The sequence below is a fragment of the Amphiprion ocellaris genome, chromosome 6 (assembly GCF_022539595.1).
Source record: "Amphiprion ocellaris isolate individual 3 ecotype Okinawa chromosome 6, ASM2253959v1, whole genome shotgun sequence".
In the NCBI taxonomy this organism is placed as follows: domain Eukaryota; kingdom Metazoa; phylum Chordata; class Actinopteri; family Pomacentridae; genus Amphiprion; species Amphiprion ocellaris.
In genome coordinates, this window is record NC_072771.1 from 17,073,382 (window position 1) to 17,089,580 (window position 16,199).

The following is a 16,199-nucleotide window of genomic DNA, read 5'->3' on the forward strand; positions in this document are numbered from 1 at the left end:
AATGTTGTCTGTTTTTCTTTTTTTTTTCTTAAATGATAACCCCCTTCCTTTCATTTGGCTTTTTTTTTCTCATTCTTGACAAGTTATCACACGTTCATGGTTGGTCTGATTTGATGTTTTATTTTGTGCGAATTACTTTGCTTGTATTATATGAGTATTAGGTGGATTTTAAAGTAAAGCTTTTAATTACCTAAAGGCCATTTAACAACGTTTTGACTTCTCATGTCTTTGAGGGGAAAGGCTCCATGTGAAGGAGAGTCTCTTTGCGGTGCATGGGGACGTGCTGCTCCTGTCTCTTCTTCCCTGCCTGTGCCTTCTCTCTGCCAGCTGCCAGCTTCATATGTTGCTCTTCATGTCTCACCCTCAAGAGCTGCAGCCACAGCGCTCCGCCTCACGCTTGGAGCTTTGCTTCAGCATCTCCTGCCTTTCCATTGCCTCACATACAAAACAAGGCCAAAGCAAGGCTTTTGCAGCCTGCGGGGGCTCATTTAGCCCTCGACCCATTCGCATCATCCGTTGCTTGTCTCATTCACCTGGTTCAGCAAAAAAATTCGCTTGTTCATCTTAACTTTTCATGTAATAAATGTTTCGATTGTTGTAATGTAAAGCCCCAGGCTGAAGCTATAATGGCTTTGCTCATCCGACCACGTCTTGAACCATTTTCACTCACACTCAACTCTCCACTATTATTCCTCCTCTTTTCATGTTTCTCCTCTCTGCTCTTTTTACGCCATGTCTGTCTTTTCTGTCGTCATTCGCTTCCTTTTCTCATCAAGGAGCTGACATGCACAGAACAAAACAAACCAAACAAATGGTCTTTAGCTAAAACATCTGACCCTTCCTGAACCCCAGTCCATGTTGTTGTGTTGGGAGTTAATTTGATTTAATTGTTTTGATGGTTTGTTGGGTTTCTTTATTTCATTTTTTTCTATTATTTTCCCTCCCTAAGGACAAATGGAAGCCACATCATTTGCTCTTATGGTTTTTCAGTTTTTTTTTTTAACAGGATTGTGGGATTCTTTTAAATGATTTAAAAGGTTTAATTGTCCTCATTGCACACGGCTGACTGTCCTAACCTCCTATCTGTTGTTTTTTACTCTAAAGATCATTGGGAACTCACCGTCACATGGAAGCGCAGATCGTCTGGACCATTCAGGGAGGAGGCCGGTTCACATCGGCACCCCTCCTCAGCGACGACCCATCCCATCCATTGGTTAGTGAGGTCACCACATGAGGATCTCCACCTGCAGGGCCACTGATGTTTGTGCTGTTTATACCATGTGTTTCCCTTTTATCCATACAAGCCGAGCTGTACATCTCTCCCATAGAGCTTTAACAACCACGTAGAGCCTTTTTTTTTTTGTGGGGTGTTTGCACACCCTGTAGCTGTCCATCCTCATGAGCTGGATTCGCCAAATGTTCACATGCAGTTTTGCAGGAAAGTTACCTCAGACACACTCCCTATGCTTGTGTTTACTGTGGGTTAACATTTTTTACATGACCACGCAATCTGACCTCCCCGCAACAGTGCAAGCATTGCTGTTTTACACCCAGTGACTCCAGAGTGAAACCTGTTGCCTTGTACAACTCCCCCCCACCTCAGGGCAACCTCATCATCCTACTGTCTCAGCATGAGTGAATGGGCCATGGGGTAGAGCAGAGTGTGTGTGCGGGGGATCTCTGACCGTTGTGATTGGTGTCTTCTGTAGAGATCACCATGGACAGTAACAGTGAGGGGAGTGAGGGGAACCTCTCACCCGTCAAGGAGGATGTTTACTATGGCAGTGTAGCTCGGCGCAGGATATGGCGATCTATGTCCTCAGAGGATCAATATGGTATGTGGCGCAGCTTCTCTCCAAGATGACAATTCACCTTGACAATGCCAGAAAAGGCCAAGAGTCCTTCTTGAACACATGCAGTGATATCATGGTGGTCTTTGTTCTGTGCTGGACAGTTAGCTGCTGTGTTTAGCTTAGCTTAGCTTAGCTGAATAAAGCTGACGGGGGAAGTCAAGACTGGCCACTTTTCCCGTTGCTGGAGAATGAAAATCCCTTCCCTGTATGTACTCCTACACCTTCAATCCCAAGAAACCCCAACCCAGCCACTCTTCGCATTCACCCGCCATATCCAGGCCTCTCTCCACCCCACTGCAACCTAGCCCACCCTCCTCTTCCTTACCTGCCCCGCAACCTCTTTTCCTTCTCCTCCTGCCTTTGCCAAAGAGCAGCCAGTTTCCTTTGTTAATTTTGCATGACCCGTTTAAAATACAGTGAGAAGGAAAGATCCATTACCAGATGAATTGGTGCATTCTTGCCTTGTTGGTACCAGTGGGTTGCACATTCATTAAATCTGCTGTCATCCAAATCAAACATGTTTTACGCTGTTGAAGCACATCTTCCAAAAGGCATCTTCCAGTCGCTTTCTTAGAAGTTGTTGCAAGATCTCTGAGCCATTATTCAGACTTACAACCTGCCATTGAAACATTTAACATGGTGATCCATGAGAAGCATGGGGAACTGATATCAGGTTCATCCCTTCCCCCTCACTGTCCCTGATATCTGCGTTGCCAGGAACTGCTGGGGGATTTGATGTGTTATCTCCCATGGGAACGTGCCTCCTTTGCCCTTTTCCCTGCACATTGTTTCCAGATGTGGCCTAAAAGCATGACATAACACCTGCATTTGATGTAGGAATGCTCTCCTCGTCATGTCTGATCCCGGGAAAGCATGCATGTTACTCAGCCTCTGTGAGATAAGGCAGTGAAACAGCAATGAACTATAGTGCAGTGGTATTTGTGTCCTCCTGATGTGCACCCTTGCACCCCCAAAAACTGCTTGACACGTGTTTCCTGTCTGTGGTGTGTTGTACTGTGTTCTGTGATATTTGGTAACTGACACGCCAGCAAGCAGAGATGTGTGAACAAAGAACCCTGCTGTACAACAATTATATTGTAAAATTATCTTTTGCGTTCAGTAAGTGGGCAAAACCCAAAAATCGCTTTTCCAAGTGACACAGATTAAAACTATAACTATCACATTTGACCTCTGGCTCTTTTTTCACACATGCATCTCATCACCCTCTCCCCTGTCAGCTCTAACAAAGAGACATCTTCTGCTCTCATTGCCTCTACAGCCATCGTGGCTGTATAAGGCTGGTAGTAGCAGCAGAGGCCTCCTCTATGTTTCAGACGGTTATGGCGGGCGCAGACACGGCCGGGGACGGCGCTCTTCGGATTACTATGAGGAATCAGAGCTGGAGGAGCTGACCCGAGTGTTTGTGGCTCTCTTCGACTATGACCCCCTGTCCATGTCTCCCAACCCCGATGCTGCTGATGAGGAGCTCCCATTCAAGGAGGGCCAGATCATCAAGGTAGGGGCTTGATTCTTGACATTACTAACACCTATAGATACGGTTAAGCTCCAAAGGATTCATACCCATCCCAAGTTTTGATCCACAGGGAATTTTTGTTAGACTAATATTTTTTTTCTGACTAATCATTACATAAATAAGTGATAAAAGATGGTAAGAAGTCATTAAAGAGCTATTAAGAATATAGTTAAATTATGTCTATGTTTTTTGACGTTTTAAAAAGAATATTTTACCTGAAACACAATGTCCAAAATATACCATTTCTCAGAAATCGATGGCAAAACCTTTACTTGCCACCTCAGCACTCAGTTATTATAACTGCTAATGAGCTTTCTGCATGTCTCCACTGGGATTTCTTTCCACTCCTCTTTTGCAACAATCTCCAGGTGTCTGAGGCCGGAATGTTTCTTTGCCATCACTCTGGTCTTTAGTTCCCTCCACAGATTCTCAATGGCATTCAGGTCTGGCTCCAACATGTTGATATTGTTTTCTATTGACTTTTGCACAGCCATTTTGGCTGTATGTTCCAGATCATTGTCATGTTGATAGATCCAGTGCTGCCCATGACCAAGATTTCCTCCAGACTACCTGATGTGTTCATCCTGAATCTCAATCTCATCCTCTTTTCTCATGATGCTGTTTACTTTGATGAAGTTGCATAGCCCATCGGCTGAAGAACAACTTTAAACTTTTATATTCCCACCACAATGCTTGATTGCTTCTTCATTTGTTCTACTACTGAAAGCTGCTTCCCTGTGTCCAAACAACTCCATTTTCATTTTGTCACCCAACGACAGAATTGATGAAATAACACCTTCTTCATGTGAGTTTTGTGGTTTGGTCTTGGACAAGTGTAGTCCTCCTTGGTCAGAGTCCAATAAGACCAACACAAGGTAAAAATTTCTAGGACTATTTGGAATGGGAGCTGCATTTTCTCAAAAATTAGAGACATTTTCAAAGGGTATGAACAGTTTTGGATATGACATTTTTAGAAAAATGTACGACAACAAAAAAACCACACCATAGAAATAGTTCATGCATTGTCTTACTGTCTTTTGTCAACTGTTTATGTCATTTCAAGCTATAGAAAACCTATTTGTCAAATATAAATTCAGTATATATTCAACTTTGACATGGGTATGAAGAATTTTGGCTTGACTATAGATATCTTTCATACTTAACTAAGAACACAGAACTAAAAAAATGTAAAAGAAAATCTTGTGTTTTTTACTTCTCTCAGTTCTCAGTGTCTAAATGTGTTAGCTAATGCCTTGAGAGTAACATAAATAATGGTACCATTTGGCAGTCTTACATTGCAGGTTTTATGGCATCTGTCTGTTGTTTCTGGCTGAGCGTCTTCCGCTAAAACTTTGCTGTTCTTTTAGGTGTTTGGCAATAAAGACACAGACGGTTTCTACAGGGCGGAGATCCGAGACCGAGTGGGTCTGATCCCCTGTAACATGGTCTCTGAGATCCAAACAGAAGACGATGAAATGATGGACCAGCTCCTTAAACAGGGCTTCCTCCCACTCAACACTCCTGTGGAGAAGTTAGGTGAGACACAATTTTCCAACTAATTTTTTTTTCTTTTGCCTTTATAACCTCTGTGGCTGTCTGGCCAACTTAATGCTTTACTGAACTGCCTTTTACTGACTCCCTTTCCTCTACTTTTCCCACTTAATTATGTTTCTCTGCTTTCCTGTGAAGTGAACTGTGACCGTTTCAAAGATGGCCGCTCAATTAATCGCAGGTCCAGAAAGTCCAAGAGAGGTCTGTTTCCAGCGAGATGCTCTTCTGCTCTCTGCTTCATCTTTATTGCCTTTTTTTATCGCTCCTTACCATCCTTATTCATGTGTGAACTTTTAGTTAATTTATGCTATATTTGCCGCCACTAAGCTTTCCCTAGCTACTAACATGGACATAGTTTTAAATACTGATGGCGTTACAAGACTTCTGTCTGTCGTCACTGGCTGTCACACTTTCAGTCAAGTTTTTTACATTCTCACCATGAACTAGTCTTGGCTTTGTTTCTGCATTTTATGGCTTTTCCTCTTTACAGAAAGAAACAGGCGGAGTGGGCGCCAGCATCCGATGTCAACGCGGAGAATGGTGGCCCTGTATGACTACGACCCCAGAGAGAGCTCCCCTAACGTTGACGTTGAGGTACTGTCCTCCTTTAGCTCTGACTTTTAACTTTGTCTTGACCATTCTCTGTCACAGCCATCATGCTAACAAAAAACATAAAAGCAAAGCACATCATTTTGAGCTGTACAGGCGCTAAGATGAAGATATCATATTTGTACTTGTTAAGTTCATAATTTAAAGAAATGGTTAGACGTTTTGGGAAACACACTTAATCGCTCTGTTGCCGAGTTACTTGAGAAGATTGATATCACTGTCGTGTGTTTCTGTTGAAAATAAATAGACACGAGAACAGACAGAGGCTCGTCTGTCCAAAGCATTCATAGTCTAAACGATTTTCTACAGGCAGACAGTTGAGCTGCTTAGCATAAATCCGAGTTTTACCGTAATTTTCAGCAAATGTCCAAATAGAGTTCCACCTAGAGGATAGCAATAGTTTTAAAGTGAATTATTACTGAGAGTGTCAGATTTTGCTGCTTAAATGCAACAATATTTGTGGTAGTGGCAATAATTACTCTGCCAAGGAACACAGCGGAGTTATGTGACGATCGGTGTACGTTTGTCCTTCTGTCTGTCCGTCTGTTAACATCATTACTCAAAAACAGACTAACGGATTTGGATGAACTTTTCAGGGAAGGTCAGAAATGACAAGGAGCACCTCATTAGATTTTGGCAGTGATACGAATTATAGTCTGGATCCACGGATTTGTTAAAGATTTCTGTATCATTGCGAGATAGCAGCACGGCATCACTGTAGCTATGACAACAAGTGAACGTTACATCAGCTGCCTGCTGAACGATCACATGAATTACAAAAGCCTTTGATAAAAAGTTTATTATATAGTTGGATCAGGGCAAAGATGTGTATCTTTATATATGGAAGGAATGTCCTAAACCATTAATTAAATGCAAAAATGAATTATTATTATTATTATTATTATTATTATTATTATTATTATTATTATTATTATTATTATTATTATTATTATTATTATTAATAATAATAATAATAATAATAATAATAATAATAATAATAATAATAATAATAATAAGAAGAAGAAGAAGAAGAAGAAGAAGAAGAAGAAGAAAGTAGAAATAAAAAGTAGTCATCGGCTCTGCTGTGTATTTGGATACAGGGCTATATATTTTGGGATGCTGTATTATTTACCTTTGAGATTTTGCAGTGCTTCTCAGTTATAAACTTTTTAAAATTCTAATTACTTTAAATGTTGCCTCATCCAAAATTCAAAAAATACAGAAAAATTAATAATAGAATGCAAAAATTTTAAATGTTCGTGGTATCTGGCTATTTAGAAAGATTTAATCTGAGATGTCAATGAAAAGCTACAGTGCATCCGGAAAGTATTCACAGTGCTTCACTTTTTCCACATTTTTTTATGTTACAGCCTTATTCCAAAATGGATTAAATCCATTTTTTCCTCAAAATTCTACATACAACACCCCATAATGACAATGTGAAAAAAGTTTTTTTGGCATTCACTCAAAAGAGTTGAGAGAGCTTGAGAGGTACTGTAAAGAGGAATGGGCGAAACAGGCCAAAGATAGGTGTGGCAAGCTTGTGGCATCATATTCAAAACGACTTGAGGCTGTAATCGCTGCCAAAGGTGCATCCACAAAATATTGAGCAAAGGCTGTGAATACTTATGTACATGTGATTTCTCAGGTTTTTCATTGTTAATAAATTTGCAACAATTTCAAAAAAAAATAATTCACATTGTCATTATGGGGTGTTGTGTGTAGAATTTTGGGGAAAAAAACGATTTAATCCATTTTGGAATAAGGCTGTAACATAAAACAATGTGGAAAAAGTGAAGCGCTGTGAATACTTTCCAGATGCACTGTATGGTTACTCTGAACAATCCACATCTACAGATCGCAGTTATGGTTTTCCCTTGAACTGTTTTATAGTGTCGAAATAATCCAGATTTCTACTGTCTGCAGTCTGGTCTATGAGTGTCTGTCTCACCGAACAAAGGCTGCACCTCCTCACAAATAATAAGTTCACCCCTGGGATCAGTTTACAGTTTCTCCTCATTCTCTGTCTGCATGCTAAGCGTAGCTAATGTGATCTAGTCTCCTGACTGTAGCTTCATATTTAACAGACAGATATCAGTCTTCTTATCTAACTCTTGACAAGAGATTATTGAAATATTCCTTTAAAATACATTAGGGGCAATATGTGCAGAAGTGAAGCTGAATGGGGAGTTACAGTTAGTACTATGTTAAGGGATTGAAAGTACTTTCCCGTGCTGTTTTTTTTTTTTTTTTTTTTTTTTTGGCCCTTCCCCCGTGGTTTCACTTACTCTCACCTTTCTATTGGCACTGCCACCGACACAGTATGAAGGCAACAGACTGAATGAGGAGGTGAGTGAGGGTGAGGAGGGTACGGTACTGTCTGCTCTGTGTGTGTTTCCTTCCCCGTTTGTTGGAGTGCAAAGGAGGAGGTGGGCTTTGGATAATGGGCCTCGGCCCTCTGTCCTTGGTGGTCATGAGCACAGCCCCCACCCCCCCCATGCACTGCCTGAGCCAGCATCTCCCCTCCTCGGTTTGGTCTTTTGTGTCGACCTCTCTCCTACATACTGTACATGCGCTATGTTTGGTTTGTGTGTTCTCGAGAATCCCATAGGAGAGATGTGCCCAGTGTGTTGCAATCCTGTCTTCAAAGTTACAACATTTGATGCATTTACAGTTGCAACAGTCCGTCTGGCGAGACTGAATTGACACTTGTGTTTAAAGATGCATCACATTGATTTGGAGAAGGAAGCACAACATTTCAAACTCATCAAACGCCACAAGATTTCATGTCTTGGAAAGTTTTCTGACGTGAACGTACGAAAGCACAAATGTATCTCAAGGCTTTTTTCTTTCTTTGACAGGCTGAACTGACTTTCTGTGCCGGTGATGTCATCACAGTATTTGGTGAAATAGATGAAGATGGCTTTTACTATGTAAGTACTAAACATTGCCGTATCACAAAATAAAGCAATATGAGGCTGTTTAAGCTCAGATTCTACATTCTACTACACTACTATGCAGAAGTAAGAAAAAACTGTGCTATTAGTAGCTTTTATCAACTAACTATAGCAAGTGCAGTAACTTGTAGACCACGTCTGTCTTTAACCCAGCACCAATCCAGGTGTGCACGGTTTTTCTATGTACTTGACAGACCCTTCCAAGCCTCTTGTTCTTCTGTGGATTTGGGCTGTTTCAGTGGCTTTTGTCCCTGCAGACTGACTCCATGATGTTGACATCAGGGTTCTATGGGGTCCATGCCATTTGTTGCTAGACAGCTTGTTCTTCCTTTAGCTACAGAAAGTTCTTTATGATTCTGCCTCAGTGCATGCATGCAGCTTCAAGTGCATATTCAAGAGTCCTTTATGGGGCACTCGTTTTAAAAGTCAGATTGAAAGATTAAAAGTCAGCTAGAGATTGTTTTGAGACGGTGAGGGAAAAAGGCAATTAAAAGGCCTGATGTCTTGGAAATGACTGATGCAGTAAGTTTGTGTAAGCTGTGGGAGAACTTAAGGCTTCACAGTCTTAAATCCCTTTCAGACTTAACTCCTTTCTGTTAATCTGTATGTGTTACCTTCATGTCTCTGTGAGCTCCCTGTTCATTTTTTGGCCACCTCACTAGGTCAGACCTAATAACATCACTTTCAACATGGCACAAGTCTGACCTCCATGCAATTACATTAACAGAAATGCACGCAGAAGGAATGTACTTGAGTTGCACGAAGTGATTTGGATTTCAGCACCGGTATTGGTCCAAAAATATCACAAAGAGCACAAAAGACAGTTTGTGTGCCAAAATCATAAGATTCTTCTTATATCCACTTTGCTGTACAATTTCAAATCTATTACCAACTAAATTTCAATGAAAATAAAACTTTATGGTGATGAAAACCGAAACTAACAGGTCAGATTAATCAGCACTTTCAGTTAATGAAACGCAACAATAATGAATGTAATCTGGATTTTGACAAAGCATTACCAGGAACTGGAGTTCAGTGTGTTGCTTCTATTTGTTTAGGAGTCTTTCCTCTTAGGTTATCAAATACCTGCAGCACTAAACAGCTGCAGGATGTATATGAGCGCTTCTAAAGCGAGAGAGTTGTGTGCATTTATGCACATGGAACAACAGCAGTAACTTGATCAATTACTTACAATTATAAATGACATGTAGACAGGATCAGTCTGAGTCAGGATCTAACTGCAAGTCACACTGTGTACTTTTCCTAACCTCAAACACACAGATTTACAGTTTATCAGCTGTAGTTGAATCATTTCAGGTGGATTTCTGAGCTCCACAACAGCTGTCAGAATATTTCTATTTTGCTGTTGGTAAATAGTACCTGGCTCAATGTATAACTGAGGGACTTTTGAAGTCTATGGGATATATCTTGCGTACATTTTTATTAAAAGTTTAAAAAATAAAATAAAAATTTAAAAAGAAGTTTTTATGTTCATTATGATCATGTCTTTACAAATTCCATAATTATTTATTCTGGAAACAATTACTTATTAATAAAAAATGACTGGATATCACTAAAATGTCAACTAAATAACCATCCGAATTTAATTACAACCACCTTCTAATTAACTAAACAATAATAAAATTAACTTATTCAAAAATTGTTTTGATTGTGTTCTTTTTATTAAGTTGAGATAATCAGGACGGATATTTCTGTTTTTGGCAAGATATCAAATTTTATATGGAAAATATCAAATAGTATCTGTGTCCCAGAAATCCCTTTCAGCTAACTTACCCTTTACAAAAACACCTCTCAAGGAAGTGTGTTAATTCCAGGTCACATGACCTGCTCCACATGATGTCATTTCCTTCTGAAGAAAAGACTGGCAAGACTCCAAGGCTTTCTTAGTTATTTAATATAAAGTAATGTGTGAATCAAGTGTGAATTTATCGCATGTCAACAGGTTTACTACAATATCTTTATAAATAACTTTCAAATTCAATTTTACTCAATTGTATACATAATATTCAGAAGAATCTTTCTCTAAACCTGCCATGTGGTGTTTGGTTATAGTTGGCCATGTTGCCTTTATTCCTGAAAACAGCAAAAATGTCAACTATGATACCTGTCAACCATGTTGCAAAAAAATCTTGCAATTATATATTGACCCGGTTAGATTATCATCACACATGGGCAGAATTTTCAGTGATTAGAGCATCATTAATAAGCTACACTGCTCAGACAGCTTGATATGTTTGCTAGCGACGTATATTCAGTCTTTTGTTTGTTAGTGTATTATTGTGTATTATACGTCACTTGATGTTCTGTCCAATGTGTCGTCAATGACAAATATTGCAGCAGTGCCTTGGATCTCTCCTTCACTGTGGTAGGTATGTGTGAAAGAAGCTGTGAGGAGCGAATGCTGCGACTTTAACAGACCAGTGGCAGTAGAAATGTTACATATCGCATGTCTAAACAGGGATTTACAGACACCAACAAAAAGGAGCGGGTCTTAGCAAACAGTGAATTGTGGACAAACATGATTCTGGCATCAGCCGTTCCTCCCAAACCGCAGCTCTATTGAAGATTTCAAGGGGCATTTCTGTATCTCTCTCAGCTTTGAAGAGATCCTGTGAAAGCATTAGGCAGCATTTAAAGTGAACTACAGCACAGGGAGTCTCACTGTTCTTGTGTACTCTACAGGGCGAGCTCAATGGACACAAGGGACTTGTTCCTTCCAACTTTCTAGAAGAAGTGCCTGATGATGTAGAGGTTTTTCTCACTGACTCACCATCTCGGTACCCCCAGGACACTCCAGCACGGATAAAGACCAAAAGGGTACATGCTCCTTCGCAGTACTAGCCCTCTGTCATCCATTTACTCTTTTCGGTTCCCTCTATCTCCTTTAGTTTTGTGTCTGTGCGTGTGTGTCTCATTGATCAAAGTACAAAGAGATTTCTGACTCTAGAGCATTACACTGTAAATACATAGATGTCTAAGATTGGTGAAAAAATGAAACTTTAAGACTAATACTTGACAGAGGTACTTTTATTTTTCATGTTTACTGCTGTGAAAAGGGGGGAAGTTGTGCATTGTATAATACATGGGTATATTGTATTCATAAAGCATTCTCAATGAGAGTAAAATGGAAAGGGAGAAACTCCTGTGACTTTCTACTTGTTATGTCATGTCTTGAAAAAGAGCAGTTAACACTTTTTGCACATGCATATTTAGCATTCTAACAGATGCTTTATGAATATATTCTGTGTTTGATTCATTTCTAATAGAGTAAATAGTTTTGTTGTACTGAAAGATGAACTATGTAGTGTGTAGCTCAGCATGGTATATAGTCCAGATGCATGAACTCTTGAACATTTTATAAAAAGATAAGTCTAGTGTAGTACAACTTTTGTATCTGCTCCTGAACGCCTTGTTTTGTAAATTGCTTTCTTGTAAAGTAGCACGCAAAGGTCACTTAGCCTATGTTGCCATCAGAGAATAATTTCAGAAGTAATTATTTACTAAATGTAAATATGTGATGTTATTTTTGTGTTTAACAACTAATGCAATTGTTAAAAATATGAATAGGTGTCATCAGATATTTCTTTTCCTGTGTTCTAATTTGCCATTGTCATAGTGCAAACTATTGAAATGCCATCACCATATTTTTTTTATTTCTTTTCCTCACCCGCTTGGCAAAACAGAAGAAGAGTGTTCATTTCACACCTTAAAGGCTCTGTTTCCGTCACGTAAGTGAGCAACTGAGGATACCAAGATTACGCTCCCCTCGTCTAATGCAGATGACATGGGTCCCCTTAGTTTCTGGTATGCAACATGTGTACTTTGTATGACATTCCTTTAGCACTGTTTTGCCTTTAGGTAGTTTTAGGAACTGTCTTTGTTTCACCAAAACACTTGATGCTCTTTGTTGGTAGGACGTAGTAACCCTAGCCAATGCATTAGACAAGAAGTATGGTATCTTCAGTTGTTTCTCTGAGTGTTGTACATGACAATGTCCGTCTCCTGCAATAAGCTCCTGCTGTAACTCATGGTAAGCTAAAAGGCCATTGTTGCACAATAACCTGCAATTATTTAAAAAAAAAAAAAAAAGAACAAACTAGTGCTAACAAAGCAATTTCTGTCAGTGCAGTATGACATGCAGAGAACCTATCAATTCTATGCAAAAACTCCAAAAAGCATACTAATTTTTAAAGCTTTTGTTTTGCAGTTCTGATTTTTTTTTTTCTGTAGCCAAATTTAGAAGCCATTTTGTCATATAAAATGAGTAATGTGAAGCGGTAAAAACAAATGCATTGTCAAATCAGGTAGCATTGTGGTTCTCAAACCAGTGCTAATTCTTTGAACCAAGATTAATTGTTTAACTAGTATAATAGTTACGAATTTAAAGTGAGACTATGTAGCTTTTGCTGAGAAGCAGCCACTGCAGCTACACATGACTGCATCACTAGCATTTGGTTAAAATGCCAAGTTAATGTAACAGTAGCACAAGCTGTGATGAGTTAGTGTTAGAGCAGTGTCTCTAATATATACACAGTGATGTTTAGACACCATAAGCTACTGGTTATACAAGCCTAACATGCATAACGAGTAAGGTTGCAGCAACAAATTCTCAGAGTATTGAGATTTTTTTAACAAAAGAATTTAGCTTTTTATTTCCAAAACTTCACAATGTTTTGTTCTCTCAAAAGTGGCCTAGTCTTGCTTTAAACTCACATATTACATTTCCTGGTGTGTAAATTCTATAATTATAACCTCATACAAATTTAATCTATGTGTCTTCCCAAAGTGCAATTTGAAAGAGCCTTTTAGCTCATGATTACAGAAAAGGAATAGTGACAAGTAGTTTCTCTGTAACCCAGTTGTACCAGTAAATCTATCTATATATATATTTAAGAGGAAGGAACGTGAATGTGATATAAATATGTCCCCCACTTGTCCCAAAATGCAAATGTATCTGTTAATGTGAGAGGAATTGCCCTGCCTTTGGTAGTGATTGTTGGGAAATGCTGTCACCTTACACTGATGTGGAAGTTAGTGAATGTCATGCTTAAATTGTGTGTTGCTGTAGCTTATCCAGAGCAGCTTTCATTCAAAAATACAAACACTGTTTCTACCTGACAGAGGGGGCGGGGTGGGAGGGTGGGAGTGCAGGACAACATCCAGGGAGGTAGACTTCAGAGCTATGGTGGCCCTGCTGAGACAGAAAGGACTTAAGAGAAGGTGGGGAGTAGTGACTGAGGTGTGAGAGACCGCTGGCTTTTTAACACCCTCAACTGTCCCTTACGGGTCTCCCATTAGGTTCCATTGGAAAAATCGGGTCCGCCCAGAAGAGCAGCCTCTCCCACAGTGCGTCCACACATCCCTGGCTCTGGCCCTGCCACCATGGGGCCCGGCAGTCCCATCAGGGGCCCAATGGACTTGTACTCCTCCAAAAAGAAAAAGGGACTGCTCTCCAAAGGGAAGAAACTATTGCAAAGACTTGGCGCTGTAAAATAATTTGTTGACATACTTGGAGAGTGTCACCCACTTCCTTGTAGTGTTCTTTAAAAAAAAAAAAAAAAAACTCAAAATATTATACAGTGGACAAGTGGCATTTGTGAACTTAGCAAATGCTTTATTCTTGTACATCTGTTGTATACTAGAATATTTGTATTTTGTTAACAGTATCGACTGCATATTTTCAATAACACATTTTATGTTTTAGTCCCGAGACCTCATGGTGTCAGACGATGTAGTATCTTACCTCGGAGTCTCTGGCTGATGAGGTTTTGCTGTAGACAGAGACGGGGCCCGGGGCAGTCTCCGTTTTGCACTTGGTCAAGTCTTGCACCCTAACAGACCGCATGAGTCTGACTCGTGTCTCTGTATACAGAAACCAGAATGTCATTCAAACACAGAGGGCTCAAGTAAACCTCGGAGTCCAATTGAAAAGATGGAATGGGAGTGTCTCGACTTCAAAGCAGCCAGTCACATAAACTGTATGAGAGGTTTGCATGCTTTACTTCAGCACATTCCCTCCTGAACCCCGTGAGAGCGCATGCAATGCAATGTGTCGGGCTCAGTGTGGAACCTGGAGCATGCATTACTTTAATGCGGCTGACCTGCTGTGCAGTACACTTTGACAAATCAGCAGAATCAACTCCTTCTCTTCTGCCCTATTTCAACCAACTGTGACAGAGGTATGTGTCCCCCCCCCACAAACATGTTGGACTCTTACAGAACAAGCACATCTACTACAGGGTCTCTGCAGTAAAATCAGCCTGAATGGAAATGCCTAGTAGATCCAACCTCCATGTATTTGCCTTATAATCGCACAATGGTTAGTACTTTGTCCAGTAGAGCATGCAGTTCCATGCCTACTATCTGCTTATGTTGTTACTTCATAAAACTAAATCTGTTTGCAGATGTTAATCCTGACTCGTGACACGCAGGGTATTGTGTGAGTGTCGTGTTTTCCATAGAGGCTCCCACACTGACAGCGTCTATCATTCATTAAAGCCCAAAAAACACAGCATTGTTTATAGTCTCAGAAAGCAGATACTGGAAAGAGCAAAAAATTCTCCCTTTATACCAAATTTTGGGACTACAGAGAGAATGAAGGGACTTTTTGACTTCACTGTTGCTTATCTGATTTAAAACACGACTACTCTACGTAGCAACCAATATTACACATTATATATAGAAGTAGTTAATCTGTGTGATAGAGCATCAGCAAATTAAATCCTGTTATTGTACCGCATTCGACTCATAACATGCAAGACTTTGGAGCTTCACTAAAAGACGATGGGTTTGACGATTTCACAGTAGTAAACAGTGAGACACAAGGCTACCTCTATGCTGCCCCCTCTACCCTTCTAACCCAAAATCTGCTAGATCTGAAATATGCTTATTCAAGCCAATCTGTCATTGATGCCTGTGTGTTCAGTGTCCCACGTTCTGTTGGTGCAGGAAACAAGTACTGTATATCAATATATATATATCTACACCTTAATGTAGAGTAGTGAATGTACAATGAATTGAAAGCCAATGTATTTTCAAAGATGCCCAAAAGGATTGTGCAGATGTCCGTCTTTGTGCGTGAAATGAAACAGTCCACCTCCTCTTATCTTCTAACACCATTCTGTCTTCCATTTCACCCTCTCATGTATTTTAAAATCTAGCCTATTTTTTCTACACACCAGAGTTGAACTGAAACTGCCAAAAAAGAATGTATGCAAAACATTCTGTAATACTTTCTGTACAATTCTCGGCCGAACAGCCATGTTAACCTACAGTAAACTGATGAACATCTTTTTCCTGTTTCTGGACCACGTCCTCAGACATTGCTTGTGTTCATTTTGAGTGACTGTTGCTCTTTTTGTACTTTGTCCATTTGTAAAATTGTTTTTAAATGTTTATACTTGATTTTCAAACTGCCTTTTTTGTACATTTAAATTTATAATCAAACAGTGCAAGCTTTCCCCATGGTGTCTTGAAGACCATATTGTTTAAAAGTCTGCAATTGTGTGCTAGCTTTATGATAAGAATTATCAGCCTATATTGATGGTTACAAATTATTGTGTGGGTGTGCATGTGCAATCTTTTATATAAAAAATCTAAATAAATTTGATATTTTGTAATGTTTGTATGTCTGATTTATGGTAAAGCAGCATAAATTACATACCACACAAAGCA

General features: G+C 39.7%; 1 protein-coding gene across 26 annotated transcripts in view; it reads left to right on the forward strand.

Annotated features, from left to right (window-relative positions):
* rimbp2b (RIMS binding protein 2b) overlaps positions 1-16,148 on the forward strand; it is a 100,265-nt gene extending 84,117 nt beyond the window's left edge. For 12 of the 26 annotated variants that reach the window (XM_055011223.1, XM_035957541.2, XM_035957555.2 and 9 more), the window contains 10 exons: positions 1,105-1,213; positions 1,710-1,835; positions 3,188-3,369; positions 4,755-4,923; positions 5,077-5,139; positions 5,429-5,532; positions 7,870-7,896; positions 8,409-8,480; positions 11,208-11,342; positions 13,824-16,148. In XM_055011223.1, the coding sequence (XP_054867198.1) occupies positions 1,105-1,213; positions 1,710-1,835; positions 3,188-3,369; positions 4,755-4,923; positions 5,077-5,139; positions 5,429-5,532; positions 7,870-7,896; positions 8,409-8,480; positions 11,208-11,342; positions 13,824-14,021 (1,185 nt within the window). In that variant the 3' untranslated portion in view covers positions 14,022-16,148. Of the gene's footprint in view, positions 1-1,104; positions 1,214-1,709; positions 1,836-3,132; positions 3,370-4,754; positions 4,924-5,076; positions 5,140-5,428; positions 5,533-7,869; positions 7,897-8,408; positions 8,481-11,207; positions 11,343-12,208 lie in introns of those variants that run through there. The other 14 variants (XM_035957562.2, XM_035957563.2, XM_035957564.2 and 11 more) reach the window with 9 other exon arrangements.
* Positions 16,149-16,199: the final 51 nt, after the last annotated feature.